The sequence below is a fragment of the Vidua chalybeata genome, chromosome 3, assembly GCF_026979565.1.
Source record: "Vidua chalybeata isolate OUT-0048 chromosome 3, bVidCha1 merged haplotype, whole genome shotgun sequence".
NCBI classification, from domain to species: Eukaryota; Metazoa; Chordata; class Aves; order Passeriformes; family Viduidae; genus Vidua; species Vidua chalybeata.
The window spans coordinates 31,061,670-31,080,683 of NC_071532.1; the positions used below are offsets into that span (position 1 = coordinate 31,061,670).

General features: G+C 41.6%; 1 protein-coding gene across 1 annotated transcript in view; it reads right to left on the reverse strand.

Annotated features, from left to right (window-relative positions):
- The window catches only part of TP53BP2 (tumor protein p53 binding protein 2), a 51,990-nt gene that overhangs the window by 24,169 nt on the left and 8,807 nt on the right, over positions 1-19,014 (reverse strand). Inside the window, exons 2-4 of the mRNA XM_053939038.1 lie at positions 8,225-8,372; positions 2,698-2,811; positions 1,109-1,188 (exon numbers count right to left, since the gene is read on the reverse strand). Coding sequence (XP_053795013.1) covers positions 1,109-1,188; positions 2,698-2,811; positions 8,225-8,372 — 342 coding nt within the window. The remainder of the gene's footprint in view (positions 1-1,108; positions 1,189-2,697; positions 2,812-8,224; positions 8,373-19,014) is intronic.

Below are 19,014 nucleotides of genomic sequence, written 5' to 3' on the forward strand. Positions count from 1 at the left end.
TAACCACCCCCCAGGCACCTGCCCAAATCCTTCCACACACCGTGCCACTCAGGAACTGGATACCTCAGAGCAAATCTCAGTATCTCCTCACCTAAATTTTGTTTTCTCTTACACCCAGGTGGCACTGAATTCCACAAACCCCACAGGGTGCCAACAGTATTAGTTAATATTATTAACAGTATTGAACAGCTTATCTATGCACGAGCGAAGACTGTGGGAGCCTGCATTTTAAAAGCATTCACATCAATCTCAGGCAGGGAGGGAGGAGTATTCCCTCATCATCCCCACAAGACAGCTCCCCCAGTGCAACAAGGCCATCAGTGTGAGGGCAAAGCACAGAGCCACTGTTTATATTAATATGTTCCCAAACTCAGAAAAATAGAGATAAGCAGTGCAGCTGACAAACTCTGTGTCCACACAGGAGCTTGATACTTGGCAACTACTTTTTACTATGGTATGCAAAGTATTTTTGTATATATGTACACATATAACTGCCTTTGTCTCACCCCTGTTCAGGGACCAAAAAGGACTGTGGTTGGTTGACCTTGGCTGGATGCCAGGTGCCCACCAGGCCATTCTACCACTCTCCTTCCCAGCAGGACAGGCCAGAGAGAACAAGCTGGAAAACAGCTCCTATGTTGAGCAAAGGCAGTTTACTAAAGCAAAGGCAAAAAAGTTTGTGCAAGCAAGCAAGAACAAAAACCAGTTTATTCTCTACCTATCAGAGAGCGATGTCCAGCCATTTCCCAGGAAGCAGGGCTTCAGCACAGGAAGCAGTTGCTCCAGGAGCAAACATTGTAAAATAACAAATGTTCTCCCGTTCCTCCTCCTTGGCTTTTGTATCTCAGCTGATGCCACATGCCACAGAATATCCCTTTGGTCCCTTTGGGTCAGCTGGTCTAGTTGCGTCCCCTCCCAGGACCTTGCCCACTGCCAGCTCCTTGATGTGGGGGGAATGTTGAGACAGTGCTGATGCTGTGCCAGCCCTGCTCAGCAGTAGCCAAAACTCTGGAGTGTTATCAGCACCTTTCTGGCTGCCAGTGCAAAGCACTGGGAGGGCTGCTGTGGGAAAATGAACTCCAGCTCAGCCATTGCATCAAGCACTTACCCCATTCTCTATTCTTCGATCACCAGGCACTTTCACACCGTTTCTTTTGAAGGCTGGGTCTTGAGACCTTTGTCCAATCCCTAGATAGAAACAGTCAAAAATGGTAAGGTAATATAAGATTATTCTAATCCTTTTAGACATAGCATTCAGTACAAAAGGAGAATCAGAACAATCATTATGGTGTAGAATCTGAACACCTGTTCTTATGTGTTTTCTACTGAGATGAATTTAGGCGATGACACAACACATTTTCTGAAAATATTTCTGTTCAAAGTCAACTTTTATTTTAAAGAATAGCTCTCTTCAAAAACACAAACAAAACCAGCTTAACAGATAGTAGGTTATTCCAGTATTTATCCTGTGGCAAACAGGCTGTCAGCCCCTACTAAATGTGCATTATAGATACACAGTTTAAAAGCACATTTTTTTCCTTCTTCCTGGCAGTCATTGTGTCAGTAAAGATGCTGCTTAACTAGAACCCCACTTTATTCCCATCAAACTATGTGCAAATAGTGCTCAGATGTCCAGTACCAAGCTCACTGATTTCCCTGTAGAACTAAGTGTACTACAGGACAAAGCCATGCCTGTTACCTTCTTGCTCATTAGATTCCTATCTCACAACCATATTTCTGTGAGACTAACTCAGAGCTCAAATACATTGCTTAGCAATGCTGTGGCCAATAAAATGACAATAATCCTAATACTACAAGCACCCTGGACTTGAAAAAATACATTTTGACAACTAAACTGCTCTGTAAGATCCTCAGCAGGTAGAAATGGCACAGCTTTAGCTTTTCATGCACTCATTCTATCACCAGTGCACATTTCAAATATTGAGATACAGTCAGACATCTAAAATATGCTGGGTACGATGCCACTTAACAAACGCAGTATTTCCAGCACCGAGGAAGATTACCAAGGAGTAAAACAGAAAAAGGGGAGGAAGAAGAATTTGGTAGATTGATATAAAGGTAAAAGTGAAAGATTCTACTGAAGAGATGAATGTGGGATACACAGAAAACCCCAGAAAAGCTGAAAGTTAATTTCCTTTACAGGTTTCACATTTCAATTTACAATGAGAATTATATTCTCAGAGAACTTCACCAGGCAGTTCATTTAATGCTGTTCCTAAAACTAACACAAATGTGTAGGAGAAACTTTGAAGAAGTCTATCTTTGCACAGTATGCCAAGTTTATCACCCTGGTAAAGTGTTAACCAGGTGAATAATCACAGAGTACATTACTGGGCAACAGTTTGGTTACTATATTTAAAAGAAGAGATTACCACAGAGTTCAAGACATTCTGCTGGAGAAAATATATTTAACACAGTATGCCCTTGGATGCTTTGGTGACAACCAGATCTAGAAAACCTACAGAAATTTCAATTTGGATTTACTATTCCCAGACAAAGCAAGGGGAGATGAAGCCTTTTTTTTTTTACAAAGACTAGCCAATAGTCAGACGAAAAAAAAAGGCTGCAACATCTACTGGCTATGAACATTAATAAATAACACACACAAGCTGTTTCCTTAACCTTGAAGAATGAAGTAGAACTTGAAGAAATGAACCAGCCGAGATCAACACCTACCAGCTTCCCGGCAGGGAGAGCGTTCATGGCGGAGAAAGAAACGCACCTCGCCCCTCTGCATTCCAAACCTCTGCAGAATATCCAGCATCCGTTCATTATCGGCTATGGGACGCTCTGAAAAGGAAAAAAGCTGTCAACTGCTACATCCCACCATAGTTCGGGCCCACACCAAACCAGAAGTATCTGTCCATCTTTCACCTGAACACTGTGAGACTGTGAGTGCCCAGGTGTAGTGAATGCACAGAACACCTGCCCTCATCCAAGGTATTTCTACTTTTTCCTTAAGAAGCCACTGCATTGCTCCTTGCTTCTGACACTAAACCAACACCTCTGAATAGCAGCCCTGGAAAAGCCCACCCCTGAAGGGAAAAGCTGAGGCACTGCCACAGCCTGAGGGAAAACAAACAAGGAATTTAGAGCTTTCAGGTCTAGTGTCCTCATTTTGTATGTGCAAATCACCAGTGCAGGAAATGTGCTGTTGTACCTTTCACTCCTCTTATGTGGCACCTCAGACAAACTCATTCCTTAGTCACTCCCACCCCCTCCTCAAGGGCACTGCTGCCATGATTCCTACAGGCACTCATTTACTTCCTAACTCCAACGAGAATGAAGAGAGATGCAAAGATAAACTCTCAGGGAAGAGGAATTCTCCTCTTAACGCTGGATGGCAGCCCCTGCATTCAAGCTCAGGCAGGAGCACTCAACAGCCTGGAGAGGCTCCTTGGCAGTACCCAGCGGGCCTGATCCTCAGTGTGCCAGCACAGCTCCTGTCACTTCAAGTGTTCTCCCACAGCTCCTGTCAGACACAGATCCAGCTCATTGTCTTGGACAGCAAATTTCATTAAGTTCAGACGAGATGCATTTTGAAAGCCCAACTTCTGATAAACCTTGAAAAGCTGAACTACTTTGGATTCACAGCTCAAAGTTTAAAAAGGATCAGACAGTGAAAAGTGAGCCCAGTAAGAACTTGCCATTTCCTTTCAAATAACTGAGATGAAAAAGTTACATGCCCAAGTTCCACTGAACTTCTTTTCCTGCTTTTATTCTCAAGCTCAGGATTCAGTCATATAAGTAATTTTTAAGCCTTACTTGCTGCCTTTTGATAATAGAAAAACTCAGTGTGAGTCTAAATTTACCACTACTCCTCCCTTTCTGTATTACCATTCTTTAAAAATTTACATACATCACAGCCAGGTACTCACAGCCAAAATGTAACTAGAATTACTTATTGGCCTCTAAATCTTTACATAAAAGCAGTTTCTTTTGTTATTCTAGACATTTTACCATAAATTTTTCTGCCTATTTTAAATGTGATGGCAACATTGTGGTCAATATTATCACAGCAGTGAATTAACATAGCCAGGATACTGTCACAGTATCTTCTAACAGCACTGGGGCTCATCATCATGTCGGATCCATTTGTGCTGGATGCCAGACAAGCAGAAGATATTGTTCCTGGTCTGAGAAATAAGACAAGCAGACAAAGAATGAAATTAAATACCACCATTTTTGCACCAGTTTCATTTTTCCTGACATTGCTTTTGTTGGCAATTTCCTTTCATTTTTTTAAGCAAGGGGAGGAGAAAGATAGAAAAAAGAAATCAGAGTAGTTCATTCATATTCAATAAAGTCTTTCAAAAAGTCACTGTCTTAATATGAAATAATCTTTTCAGCAGGAAAATTTGTTGGTGTTAAGTATAAATGTTTTCAGTTTCATTAAAAAAGGAGCTGCTAACATGTTTTCAGTATGTGAAAAGCTCTTTTCAACATAAAAGTGTTTCTTTAAATGAATATGCTGCAGCTGTGCTCAAGCAATCTAGGAAGGAGAATTTCTGGAGTCACTGTCAAAAGAGATTAGCTTTACAGAATAAGCAAGTAGGTCACTGTTACAGAAAAAGCTGTCTCTTGGCGGTTACTTGTCTAGACAGCGAAAAACGTTCCTCATCTGCTAAACCTTAATTCAAGAAAAAAAAGGGGAAAAACCACAGCAACAACAAAAAATCAACAGTACTACTGGCAGATTTTTGTCTTCAAGGCTATACAGCAGGCTTATGAGGCAGATTTCTAGCAGCTCAGCAATACTTCTGCTGAAATTCTATAATCAAGGGAGATGCCCTTTACAGAAGGATTCTGTCAATACCACTCACTGGCTTCAAAAGAAGGTCAAAGAGATTTTCAAATACCAAACAAATGTACATTTGGAATGCTCAAGAAGAATGGACAATCAGTTTTCTTTTTTTTTTCCCTATCTGTCTCATAGAGAAAAAAAAAGGAGATCTTTATACATGCACTCCTTTTGACTGCTTTCCACAGTAGGCAAGGTAACCGCTTAACAGAATTCTGACAATAACAGGAAGGTCAAGAAATTTTGCCCTGATATTCACCAAAATTCAAGCAAAACTAGGAGGACAGGGAGAGTAGTAAACTTGCCCCCTTCAGGGAGCAAAGTGCCTCAAGTACACTTGCAGCAATCTTTCAAAGTAGGCTTAATAAGGTCTGACAATTCCTGAGCAAGTGTCAGAAAGAGAAAGAAACAAGTGATTTAAGAAGGATCTCAATAATTGAAGTGTGAGAAGTCATTTTCCAATGCAACTCTTTTGTTTCTACCCCCAGAGGTTAGCTGTCCTGCACCATGTTTGTTCTAAAGTAGTTGTATTTGTTCAGTGTAATATGCAAACAAAACAGAAATCGTGGCTAATCCTGGCAGAACAAGATGGAAAACTTTTCTGACATTGAAAATGAGATTAGCAAAAAGCTAGAAGTATTTCTCTCCTCCGCTGCCTCCTCCCCTCACCAAAAAAAAAAATCCAGAATATATATGAAAACATCTTGCAAATGCTTGTTACTATGCTATACAGATGCTCAAAAAATTTTATCCAAAGCAACGTGCATGAATCCAGTACTCAAATCTTTTAATGCTATTGAGATAACTGCACTTTTGTTAACAAGTACAACTGGGAACTGTATTTGGAATTTCAGCAACTGCTGAGCCCTGCCCTTGGGTCACAACAACCCTAAACAGTGCTACTGGCTGGGGACAGAGTGTCTGGAAAGCTGCCCAGTGGAAAAGGACCTGGGGGTGCTGGTCAACAGCAGCTGAACATGAGCCAGTGTGTCCAGTAGGCCACTGACATTCTGGCCTGTGTCAGCAATAATGAGGCCAGCAGGACCAGGGCAGCGATTGTCCCCCTGTGCCCAGCACCGGTGAGGCCACACCTCAAGTGCTGTGTCCAGTTCTGGGCCCCTCACTGCTAGAAGGACATGGAGGTGCTGGAGAGAGTCCAGAGAAGGGGAATGGAGCTGGGGAAGGGTCTGGAGCATGAGTCTCATGAGGAGCAGCTGAGGGAGCTGGGGTTGTTCAGCCTGGAGAACAGGAGGCTCAGGAGTGACCTTATCGCTCTCTACAACTCCTGAAAGGAGCTTGTAGCCGGGGGGGGAGTTGGTCTCTTCTCCCAGGTAACAAGTGACACAACAAGAGGAAATAGCCTCAAACTGCACCAGGGGAGGGTAAGGTTGGACACCAGGAAGAATTTCTTCACTTGAAGGTTTGTTAAGCATTTGAACAGGCTGCCCAGGGAGGTGGTGGGGTCACCATCCGTGGAAATGTTCAAGAGACAACTGGATGTAGCACCTAGTGCCATGGTCTAGCTGGCATGGCGGTGTTCGGTCAAAGGTTGGGCTCAATGATCTTGTCAAGGTTTTCACTGTAAAAATGGATGAAGCTTTTTTTGTCCTATAACAACAGCTGTCCAAGCAACATTTAGATATCTGTTCTTGTGTGTCTCATGATGTCTCTGCAAAGACTAAATCTCAGAAAAAGTTCTCTGCTTCACTTCATGTTTCTGTATCCAGATTATTCTCTTACACCTCCTTAACTAGCCAAGAGGCTGATAATTTGATGATATGACTAAAACACCACATCCTGTATTGTCCCATTCACACAGAAGTTCACATTTCAGCTTAACCAGAACAAATAGGCACTAAGTACTGGCAGACTTCACTTGCCTCTTCCTATAGGTGCTCTCCTATGATTTCAGGACAATCTCGCTGCCCTTTCTAGCATACTCTACATCATCATCTCAAAAGCCAAGGAAGAACCCAGGTTCAGGAAACATGAGAGGAGCTGCCGACTCTAGCACAGCCCCAACTTCAGTACTAACAGGCCAACCCTGTCCTTCACCACAACCACTTGCGCTCTTTAAAAGGGTATGGGCATTAAGGCCAACTATAAATTCAGCAGTTTTACCTAAACCCTTATTTTACTTCTCTTTCACTGTAGACTTCAGTATTGTGTTGATTTAGACAAAGATGTACAATTAAAATACATTCCTAGAAGATCTCTTTCCATGATGAATTGTTGATTTTATTTTGTTATCATTTATGAAGCAAAGCTTCTTTATTTCTAAGGAGAAGAAAAATATTCTGCACCATTTTTTAGACTTAGAAATATCAGAAACATTACATCTCTGTCAGAAGCAAGTAAATATGAAGAGACAACCCAAGTATCTCATAGCATTAAGCAAACATCCATCTCACCAAAGACTTCTTTTAACAGATGTGAGCCTGAGGTAACAGCAGAGGAAGAGAGAAATATAAGCCTTTATCATCTGAATCTTTTATAATCTTATTGAAGCATCTCAAAAAGGTTGGCTTGGACATAATTATTTTTCATTACTCAAAATCCTATCAGGGATTAATCTATCTTATGCCTCTGGATGGTTCCCAGTATCTAATGAGTACCCTGAAGACAGGAGGTAGTCCAGAGCCCTTTCCCATTTAAGCCATGAGACATGAGTAATATTTTAGGTTTCATTTGTTGACATATTCTCCAGTTCCAATGGAGCACGGCAAGTTACGGAGATTTGAACTCTCAAGATCAGAAGAACATAGAAAAAGAAAAAAAAGTTACAATGAGCCACATGCACAAACCCCTTTTCCATAGGCTTGAAAGGACAATCAAAATTATCTTCTCCATCCTCCCTGTCACTTTCTTTAGAGCATTTCACACCAGGTAACTCTCACTACTTCTGCTAACACACTCCTTCCCATCCACACTCAATGCAATTGGTAACACTGAAGGTGTCATCTGAAAAAGGAAGCTTTATTTTGCCACTCCAAGTGAAAATGCCTTTGGTGTTAAAGAAATTATTTTGAACCAGTCACAGAACTACCAATACTTAGTACATCAGAACACCCCTGAAGGCTGCTGGGATCCTACTATGGGGTGGAGGAGGAAAAGAAAAAAACTCGCTCACACCCCTCAGACTCAGATGAGTCACAGAACAAAACATCTGCATGCTGCACAGACACAAAACATCTGCATGTTCAAGTTACCTTTTGCTTTTCACTCAGCTTTGCACGTGTGAGCCCTGACGGTGGGTTATCACACAGCCAGTCTGCTGAAGAAACCAATGAAATGGTAATGCAGGAACTCTCTGGGACAGGATCACATCTGTCAGGTCTCCATGTGCTACCTTCTCAGGAGCAGAGAACGCCCAGTAATTCACCAGCTGCCAGCCTGACCTACCTGAGCCACACCACACCTCAGCCAGGTGGCACTCGCTCTCCCCAGGCTCCTTGCACAGCTCCACCACATCTCTGCAGGTTGTCTCGGGGGTGACAGGCACCTCAGTGAAGTGCTGCTCGTTGTTACTGAGGTACACGGTCAGAAACATCTGCAGAAGACAAAGGGAACAGCACAGGGTTATTACTTCCCAACACAAAGGCAGGCTGCACCTTGGAGTCACAAGCTGCTGTCAAATGCATTCTTTCCCACACAGGTAACATCAACTACAGTGGGTACAATTTTCTAAACAACACCAAATTTCTTTATGGTATAAGCAAGAGAGATGCTGCAGAAGTAATCCCCTGCTCAACTAAATTACATTGCTGGAGGATTACTCAGTTTCAAATCTGGACCTGGTGCTCCTTCCTTCTCTCTTCAGGTGATGTGTCAGAACTCCTCCCACCTTACTATGTGTGTATGTATCCTGCAATCATTTGACACAGCAGGAGAAACAGTCAACTAGAGTTCAGCAGGAGTGAAAAACAATGGTAATTCTATCTGGTATAAAACAAGACCAGAGCTTACTACACAGGCAGTGAAGTAGAAACACAATTTGCATTTCTCTAAGTATTTCATCGAAAGGTTCCTAGAAACACAAGTCAACTTGCTGTGCTCTTAGTCTCAGCCTGAATACAAGGTCACCCCCCAAACCCCAGTCCCAGGAAACCAAGGCTATTTTACTTCCTCTTCACAGCTAGAGAAGGATCCTTGATCTTTGGTTTTTCTGTTTATACACACCACACAGATGTTCTTGCTCATGTCTTTCCTGCCACAACTACTAAACAAGCACTCTAAAAAGTTTGTTGCCACATTTGATAGAAAATGTTGATTATTGCCTCTGAGCACCAACTTGCTACATGCTATTAATATTAAACTGATGCTAGCTAAAAATTAATGTCAATTCTCTTGAAATCTATTCTGAACTTCAGTCTCAACTGGCTGTTAGTCGCACAGCCTCCTGCAACACAAAAATCAGTCAAATATCTCCAGAAAGCAATTATCCACTAAGCGTTTCAAGCAACAGCAACCTATACAATTCAGGATTTTTCATACAGATGGAAAAGGTGTTTTCTCAAGAAAAGACACAAATCCTTGCCTGTCCTTATTTCTAAAGGGTGAAGGAGGTATACATCCTTAGAAGCAACAGTTCAAAAGTTCAAAGAGGACGAAAATGAGGCAAAATCAAACAAGGGGGGAGAGGTATAAATACCCTTCTAAATAAATTTAAATAATATTTTTTTTAAAAATAACATGCATTATTACCACATGCATTATTTCTGTGATTTTGTGTAAATACTATGGAATTAGAGTTTTTAATGCCTTTGCAAAGAGAAATTTAGCCCCATCTGTTTCACAGCTTTAGGAATCCGCTGTTAGGGACTCTCAGGGAATACAACTGTGCACATGCACGTTCCTGATGTCTCCAAAGCCTTTCCAGGGCTCTTTTGAGTGCCAAGATCCCCTTCAACCCTATATGAGAGGCTGCCTTTACTCTTTTAAAAGCTTTGACAAAAACACTCCAGACTCTGCACAGCTTGTTACACAGACTGCAAGTATTTGGCCCACTCGTGGCAGTATAAACACTTGTAAAGAGTTTTTTTTGAGCCCTGGCACTACACCAAGAACACAGAATTTCTGACCACTGGTTTTGCCCAGCTCCCCAAGACAAGTGTTTCTGATAAATTCCTGAACACATTCTACAAATATTCACAGAAAGGAAAAAGCCTGCTGAACATGAGCTCAAAACTGCCCAATGGCTACATTCCCCTACCCATTTCCTTGTCACTTTATGGGAAGGAAAAAAAACCCAAGAAATCAACAAGAAAACCAAACAAAAAAGCCAAACTTGGAGCTTGTAAGGAGGGAAACTAGGAGAGAGAATGTGGAGGCAGGTAAGATCAGTTTACCACACACTTATTATATAGTGAAGATGAGCACAACTGGTTCTGCTGTCTACAGCACAAGGAGATAGTGACCTAAATTAAGAGACAAAGTTTTCCAAGCAGGAACTCTGGCACCTGGCTTTAATCTTTTGTCACAGAACACGCTACCTTTCAGATGCAGTGTCTCTGACTCCCCTAGATGAGCCTGACAGTGAAGGATGTCAGGTGCAGCCAGGTAAGAATATCTCTTAATCACAATTACTGGAGCAGAAGAGTATTAAAAAAAAAAAAAGTTCCCAAATAGATTTACAGCAGGGTTAGGTAGGTGTTATACATCAACCTTTCACATTTAATGCTGTACAACCTTGTGCTCAGAACAGGAATGCCATTCAGAAATGGCACAAGCTGTGTGTCTGCAGTAACATTTGTTAATTTAAAAGATGAGTTCACAGATGGGAATTAAGAGAAAATTATACAAACCATGGCATTATACACAAAGCAGACCTAATTTGACCCTAGCTCGGCTGTTCACTCTTCAGTGTGCCTGTCTATATCCAGTTGTTAATCCTTAGGATTTAGCAATACAGACAACTACACAGGAAGGATCACGAGTTGCCATTTCTATCCACAATGCTCAGGATAATTACTAATACATTAAGCCAAGAGCACTCAAGCCTGCTATGTGGGGGCCATTTCTGGGACTTGAGAGTGTCTGCATCACCTCTAGCCCACATACTCCAGGAACTAAGGAAAAGAAAAGCAACCAAACTGCAACTTCCCTAAAAAACATACTTTAAAGTCCTTAGAGTCTAAAGCAACTAAAATGTTATGATACTGATGTTATCTCATCCTCCTTCCCTTCAGCTCCAGGGGCAATGCTGAGATGATCAAGTTCTCTAAGCAGTTGGGCTCCTCTTGCACCAAACGGTGTCGCATTTGTCACCACCACTGCCTGCTCACCTGCAAGGCCTCCTGGGGTATCCTGCTGCTCACCTGGACACACTGGAGCCTAGGGCAAGCTGACCAGAGAGTATCCATCACAGAGCTACCTCTTCCCAGAGAGTGAGAAAGGTGAAGAAACTGATGTGAACCAAACGCCTGCTGTGGCTTCTTGGTGCTGCTCATCACCCTTGGTGGCTGCTACCACCTCGAACTGGGATATCCAAGCCTCACTCATGCTTCTCTTGGGAATGGTTCAACCGTGGCATTCATTAACCACCCTAGCAGTTAGTTTGTATCACTGTTTTACTGCTGTGTGGCAACAAGAAACAAAGGAAATGAGTACTCTCATGACACTTTGCTCAGAAGCTGGAAGCCTCGCATCCACCTAGAACACAAAACAGTTTCTTGCTCCTCCCTGAAACTGAAGATGTTAAGAGTTGAATACAAACAATCCAGCAATTTCAGAGGGGAAAAAAACCCAACACGCAAAAAATTCAGTTTCAAACTAGGCATACATGAAGGACTTGATTTAGAAAAACAAAAGGAAGACAAATTTCAGTCAGACCTTGTAGTTTTTTTAAAGATAGCATGAAAGCAATTACTGAAACATCTGACAATTCCATATAGCCTTGGATGAGGGGTTTTTCCTCTAGACTTTCAAAAACTGAGCTTTATGAATACCCAGCAAACAGACCAAGCATTTCTTGAACATGACTCAGATCCCTAAATTAAGGTCTAAACTAAAAGATTTCCCTCCCTTTTCCCAGCCCAAAACCATGCTCACTATAGGTACTGAAAAGCTTTTAAATATAAAAGCACTGCAGTACTTTGACATACCTGGGAGAAACCAGGGGTGTTGTGTATCTACTGAAGCAGTTCCTTTTAAAATCACATCACAGATTCCAGCTGACTCTGCTCCAGCTTAGAAAATAGAAGTTTGCAGTTATGGAGCCACCAAATGAGGCAGTTCGATCGGCTGCACCAAGGACATCAGAGGGAAGACCAAGGTCACACAAGCTAAAGCAAGGGAGAGTTTTTGCAAGGAATGACTGCAGTGTTTGACTTACAAACAACTGGATGGAAAAGCAGAGTACTGAACATAAAGGACCTTGTGTCTCAAAAAAGCCTGCCACACTTAAGTCACAAATATAAAACAACCTCACATTGGTGTGAAGTACAACTTTGAGTACTCTCAGCATGAAATATATCATTTTGCTTCAACTCATATTATTTATGAATGAACTCCAACTACAGTCATTAAGACAGGATTGTAACACACCCAGGAACAGGGAGTATAGTAAGAAAAGCAACCAAACAGGAGGACAGAAGAGGGCATCAATTAAAGCAAATCACAGGCCCTTTTATAATCCCTCATGTCTCTTCTGCACATCAAACAGCCTTACCTTTGCCTGCAAATCTGACCCACTCACTGCTGAGCTCATCAACGGGATCATTTCATACAATTACACCAATATTAAGTACAAAAGGTCTCAACATCTGCAAATACATTTTCAACTGAAAGTAAAATATTGAAGAATGGCTAGCTCTGTAAAAGTGCTAGGCTAGGACCACACTCTATTTTGGCTCCTGCTTTGTTGCCACACAAAACAAAACAAAAAAAAATTTTAAATTCCAAACCCAGAAGAAACCGCTTCCAAAAATTAACCTGAGCAAACATGTCTTATAATTCACATCCATCCAACAAGATGTCATTCCACATCAAAGGCCCTGAATCACTCTTCTCCTTAGATCAGAAGGCCTCAATTATTGATTAAAATGGGGGGAATAGAAATGCAATTTACTTTTCAGCTTTGATGGTGTTTCTGCAAGGATCAGACTTCTCTTACTCCTTAGTTATTATAAAGCTGATGTCACACATCTTTGGCATTAAAAGGGTGCTAAATTGGACACTTTGTAATTCATACAAAAATAGCATTCAAGTATTCAGGATTCAAATATTCAGAAGAACACTCTTATATGGGGCATGATGCAAATTAAAATACACTTAATTCATTCTTGAAACTACCTGAGTTAAAAGGGACACATTTCCCCCGTCCCCACATTTCTAGGGAAAGATCTAATTCTGATCATAAAATGTCAGCAATGGGCAACAATCAGCAAAACTCAGTCCCTTACAAAATATAATCAATAAGAGAATACATTAAAAAAATAACAACTTAACCCTGTTTTTCTCTATTGTCTGAATTCCTAACTTTATGGAGGCTTCCTGCACAGCATGCACTATACAATACAAACCGTGGCATCTATTCACACGGTATTCTTCAGCTTCAAAGCACTTAATAACCAGGAAGTCATGACACAAGTAAGCAGTTTCCTACTTTACAGGCGGGGAAACTGAGGCACACAAGAAGGCAATAGCAGCGCCAATCCCATTATTTGATAGTCAAACAAGCATACTGCCTCTGGAAAATTTGATTCATTTTGTTACCTTGTATCAGAGCTAATAACATAATTCCGTACCACATTCTTTATTAGTGCATTTCAGACTGAAACCTAATCCCTTCAAGCACTCATTACCTGTGTTGAAGAATTTTATATTTCCATAACACAGCTAAGTAATGGCTTTAGCTTGCATAACAATTTTTCTCAAATCTCATTTTAAGGAGGCATTAAAAGTCGTTCTTTTAGGTCTTTTCAAACCTAAACAGTTCCTATAAATTTACATCCTGAACTAAAATGTAATTTTAGAAGCTAGTTTTAGTTAACTGGAAAACTAACAACATAGAAATTTTAGAATTAATAAATAAACTATCACATTTCAAGTACAAGTGACAGAAATGCGAAATAACTGCTTTAACCTACAGTTTAAACTAGTACTAAGTCTTCCCTGATAAATACAAAACCCCTCCACACAAAGAGTTTTAAATTGAAGTCTTGCATCTTACCTAGTGGGAGCAATGATGCTGCACCTTCCCATATGGCTACAAAGAAATCAGTGGCTAAAACAGATATTTTTGCTGACTTGATGGAACTTTCTAAACAACAGAAGACAGCCTGCACAACAGCACATTTTCCTATTCTGAGAAGCAGCAGCCAGAGCTGGTACACAGTTACGACTCTCCATTCAGTGCAAAGTATACCGCAACAATAGAGTAATTCGGTAATTCTTCCGCATGAAGTTCCTCAGAACCTGAGAACTGTCCTTCGATAGGCAACATCCTCACTTATTGCGCCTAAAGATTAAGGTAAGCAGAAGATTAAGGTAAGCAAAAGATAAGAATAGACTTACTAGAACACAAGCACATGGTATGACTGCTATCCCTGATCCTTTTCACATTCAGCAGCTCAGTAAGGGTTCAATAGAAATGCAGAGTAAAGTTTAGTACTTGCCTCCAGCCACACCCAAACGCATGGAGTTCAGCTCTTGCCATCTCGCCCTCCGCACACACTACTCCGTTTACTTTGCACTGGCTTTGGGCCATAAATACGAGAAAGGAAGTTATGATGCAAGGTAGGTGGAGTACAGTAGGAAGCACCATGGGATTGTTCAGATTATTCCCAGTCTATATAAAGCACAGCCCTTTTCCCTTTTCATTGTATCACAGCAGAAAACAAGACTGAGCCTTTACTCTCAATGGTATGGTAGTTTCTACTTTAAAGAATAAGTTTGTTATGCATTTGTATTTTATCTTTAGCAAAAATGTCAATTTTCCAGGACTTAAAATACAACATACATCTATGTATACTTCGAGGAAGGGATGGGGAAAATGAGCTGAAAGCTGCAAAGAGAAAGCTTTCCCCTTTTTTTTTTTTTCCCTCCTCCCTCTTATCCTTACTGTAGAGAGAACAGAATGAAAGCCATCTGCTTATGGTATATGCTAGTTCAACTGAGCAAAGGCTATAGCACAAATGCCACATTACATCTCACTATCAGGCATCTGAATCATCATGATGGGAATCTGAAGAGCTACAAGGGAAACAGCCTGAGTTCTGGCCAAGTATTGTTACTGTCTGAAATTAATGGATGGATGTTTGCTCTCATTCTACTCCATGGACTGCAACCTCAACAACAGAACTCAGCACTGCAGTTCAGACTTACTAATGAGGAATATGCAATAACAATTTTCCTGCCAAATCTTGTAGAAAATCATTATCTTAGATTAGCAATTTTGATTTTGTGAAGTCTATCAGGACCGGTAAACACAAGATTCCTGACCTACATCCCCCCTTCTTTCTGCTGAGCATTATGCACCCAGTCTTTAAGAGAGCTTTCCAAATGAAGACTTTTACTTTGAACCCAAGTTATGTTTTCCAACTTGACATTTTTCTTCAGGCATTTCCATACACAAAAAAGCAAATGTCCTCCCACAAGCCAGACACCATAAAGGTCTAGGCAAATAAAGCTCACTATTTTGGATGAACACTCAGCACAGGAGCAACATAACAGAACTCCCCATTCCTTGGCTGAGCTACCACGTATCACACATGGCAAGAAAATCTCAAACAGAGGTGGCTTTTAAAGGCATCCATACTTTTACACTGTAAGTATCTATTGCAACATCAGCATTTAGTAGGAAAAAAAAAAATCTAAGAGTTTGTAGTGGGTTGACACTGGCTGGATGCCAGGCACCCATTGAAGCCTCTCTAATACTCCCCTCTGCAAATGAATGAGGGAGACAAAATATAATGAAGGATTCATATGTTGAGATAAGAAGCTGAAGATCACTCCCCAAATAACGTCACAGGCAAAACAGATTCAAATTAGAGATATTAACTGGATTTATGATTAAAAAATTCAGAGCAGGAAAATAAGAAGTACAATAAGACCTTTCTCCCACCCTTCCACCCCAGTGGTGCAGGGAGATGGGAATAGTGATTGTGGTCAGCTCATCACATGTTGTTCCTGCTGCTGCTCAGGGAGAGAAGTCCTTCTCCTGCCCCAGTGAGGGGTCCCTCCCAGGAGCCTCTTCTACCACAGGCCTCCCACAGGTTCAGAGCCCATTCACAGCCTCCTCTGAGGCATCCCCCTGCTCTGGTGTGGGTCTCCTCCATAGGCTGCAGGTGGATCTCTGCATCCCCATGGACCTCCAAGAGCTGCAGGGGCACCACCTGTGTGCCCCACCACAGTCATGAATTCACCACAGGCTGCCAGGGAATCTCACTCCCAGTGCCTGGAGCACCTCCTCCCCCTCCTCTGAGCTGACCTGGTGTCTGCAGAGTGGTTCTTCTCATATATTCTCACTTTGCTCTTCTCCAGCCATTACTACATCTGCACAGTATCTTTTTTTTTTTCTTCTTCCTAAATATGTTATCCCAGAGGTGCTGCCACCATTTCTAACTGGTCCAGCTTTAGCCAGCGGTGGGTCCATCTTGCAGCTGGCTCTGCTGGACATGGAGGAAGCTTCTGGCAGTTTCTCACAGAAGCCACTCCCCACCAAAACCTGGCTGTAGAAACCCAATACAAGGATAAAAACCAAACAAATTGGCCTGTAAGAGATATAAAATACATTTCAGTAACACATGTAGGAAACCACAGCCTTTTACTGAGCACCCACATTTGCCAACACCAATCATCTATAGCTCATTCTGCTCAGACCTGAATCCACTTGAATTTGCACCAATGTAGTTAAACAACTCCAGAAATCCAGAGTAAACAAACTCTGCATATATTCTTCATATTACACCACACAGCAGCATGTTCACAGATCCCTGTCACTGCCATTTGTGTAGCTCCTCACCTTCAGCATATTCTCTTCCACCCCAAAATACCCTTTCTCCCCAAACCCTTCCTCGTGGCTCCTTGCAGGCACCATTTTGCACTGTTGGACACTTTACCATCAACTCCTGTAAGCTGACTGTCAGAAAAGCAAGCCCACACATGGTGTTTGGGCTTGTACTGTTGGTGTCCTACTTGCAGCTTGCTCCTCCTTCTCCTGGAGCCAGCAAAGGAGAATTGGATCTTTGGAGGTTTGCCCCTTCAGGCAGACTCTGCCTCATCTGCATTCAGCACCAAGTTATAAACATTTCATACACAAGCAGAATGAAATTAATGTTATTTTTCAGGCAGATAAAAAATTATACCTTGTAGTTCTTACAATAGATACATACTACAGAAAAGGGGAACAGTCCAACTCCTACAACATAATCACAGGGGGTTCCAGTTTCTCCTCCTTCCATTCTTCAGTATCAAAACATGGGCTGTTCCCAACAATCCTAAAGCCAAGGCAACATCCAAGCATAATGAGTGGGGTTATGAACTCAGGCTTAAGCCTGAATCATCTCAATTTTCTGTACTTAAGTCAAACCCAGAGGAAGTCTTTGTACAAAAGAAAAAAAAAAGTAGTTATAACTTCATAAAGGAAAATAAAAAAGAAAGTAGGCTACTCTTGCTGTAATAGAGCTTCCCCCCATTGGGAATAAGTGTTATGGTTCTCTCAGACTCCTACACGGCCAGAGGCCAAAAAAGGGCCACAGTAAGTACTCCTTATCGGGACTTGGGAGAATTACACATCTCAAGACAGTCCTTTAAAATGCACGTACTTTCTCACAATGAAAAGAAAGTCCAGTGTTTGTCCTGGTAATAAAAAAAGATTTTGTACAGACAAGACTCTTCCTGGAGAAAAGCAAAAATAGATGTGCATCAGAGATAAAAGCATATTTAATACCACCTACACGTAAACAACACAGGCTATCACAGGATCTGGCACCTTTCCCACCCACACCACACCTCCCACTGCCTAAGACACCAACTCTTCCTGGGTTTAAAAACTCTCCTTTTCTGCTTTTCCAGCCAACACGTAATAATTTCACCAATAAAAAGACAATCGACATTCACACCAGGAAGCAACTCCACCTCAGCCCACCCGAACACGCAAGGCAAAGTCACATTTATCATACAGCATGTGCCTACCCATACATCAAACACATTTATTACTTAAATTCTATTTACTGATACTAGGGGGCTGTGCTGATGGGAGCACCCATGGGAGAGGGCAGGGTATAGAAGCAGAAGAGAGGAATTTTCTTTTTTTGTGAATCAATGTATCTAAAACAGTATTAAAAAAAGAACAAGAGAGCAGAAGATTTGTTATGTAATAGCAACACACAACAAATCATGTAGCAAGTCAGGGGAAAAAAAAAATCATAGAACACTCATTTACTCCAAAACCAGCAACTTCACAGAGCTCTGTGCCAAACACTTTTGAAAACACATTGTATTAGTCACTCCTCTAGGAAAACAGCTGTCAAAACCTGTGTCCTACCGCCATAAAACACTCTAAACCCAAACACTCATGACACACAGGTAGGTCAGAGGACACACCATTTCTGGCATCTGAAACAATGACATGTTTAACCACACAGATTAATTCCAGTGTGGGGAAAGTCACAGGACACATTGAGCTGTTCTGTCATGCAAGCTGGCCAGTCTGGTACCTTAAAGTGCATTACTACAATAGCAAATTCAGAGGCATTTTAGCACACCACAGGCTGGGTTGACATCTCCTTTATGCTGCAATTCCAGAATGTGCTCTTCAGCCATCTACCTGCAGGACAAGCGAAAAACAAAACAAACCAACCCAAACTAGGAATTTCAGACCACACATCACAATAGTGTGCCTATTTACCACTTTCAAAGTCCCCTCTCCTTTCCTACATATTTGCTGTTACAATGTAGAGGCTTCCTTGTTACATTTCCTAAATATCACCAGAGTAAATTATATGTTTTTGTTAGTCCAACTTAATCCTTGCAGTGAGTGACAATACACAAAGATGGTGGAGAAATTCCCCTGTATTACCAACTCTCAAGGGAGACTGCTCCAGCTCAGCTAACCTAAATGCTGAGCTGAGGCACACCATGATCCTCCCAAATCCACCCGTTATTTCTGATTGCACAGCCCCATGACAAATCACTTCCACCATGGAAGTCTTTTCGTTCCTTTTTGCCTTTAGTGCAGGCAGCATTTC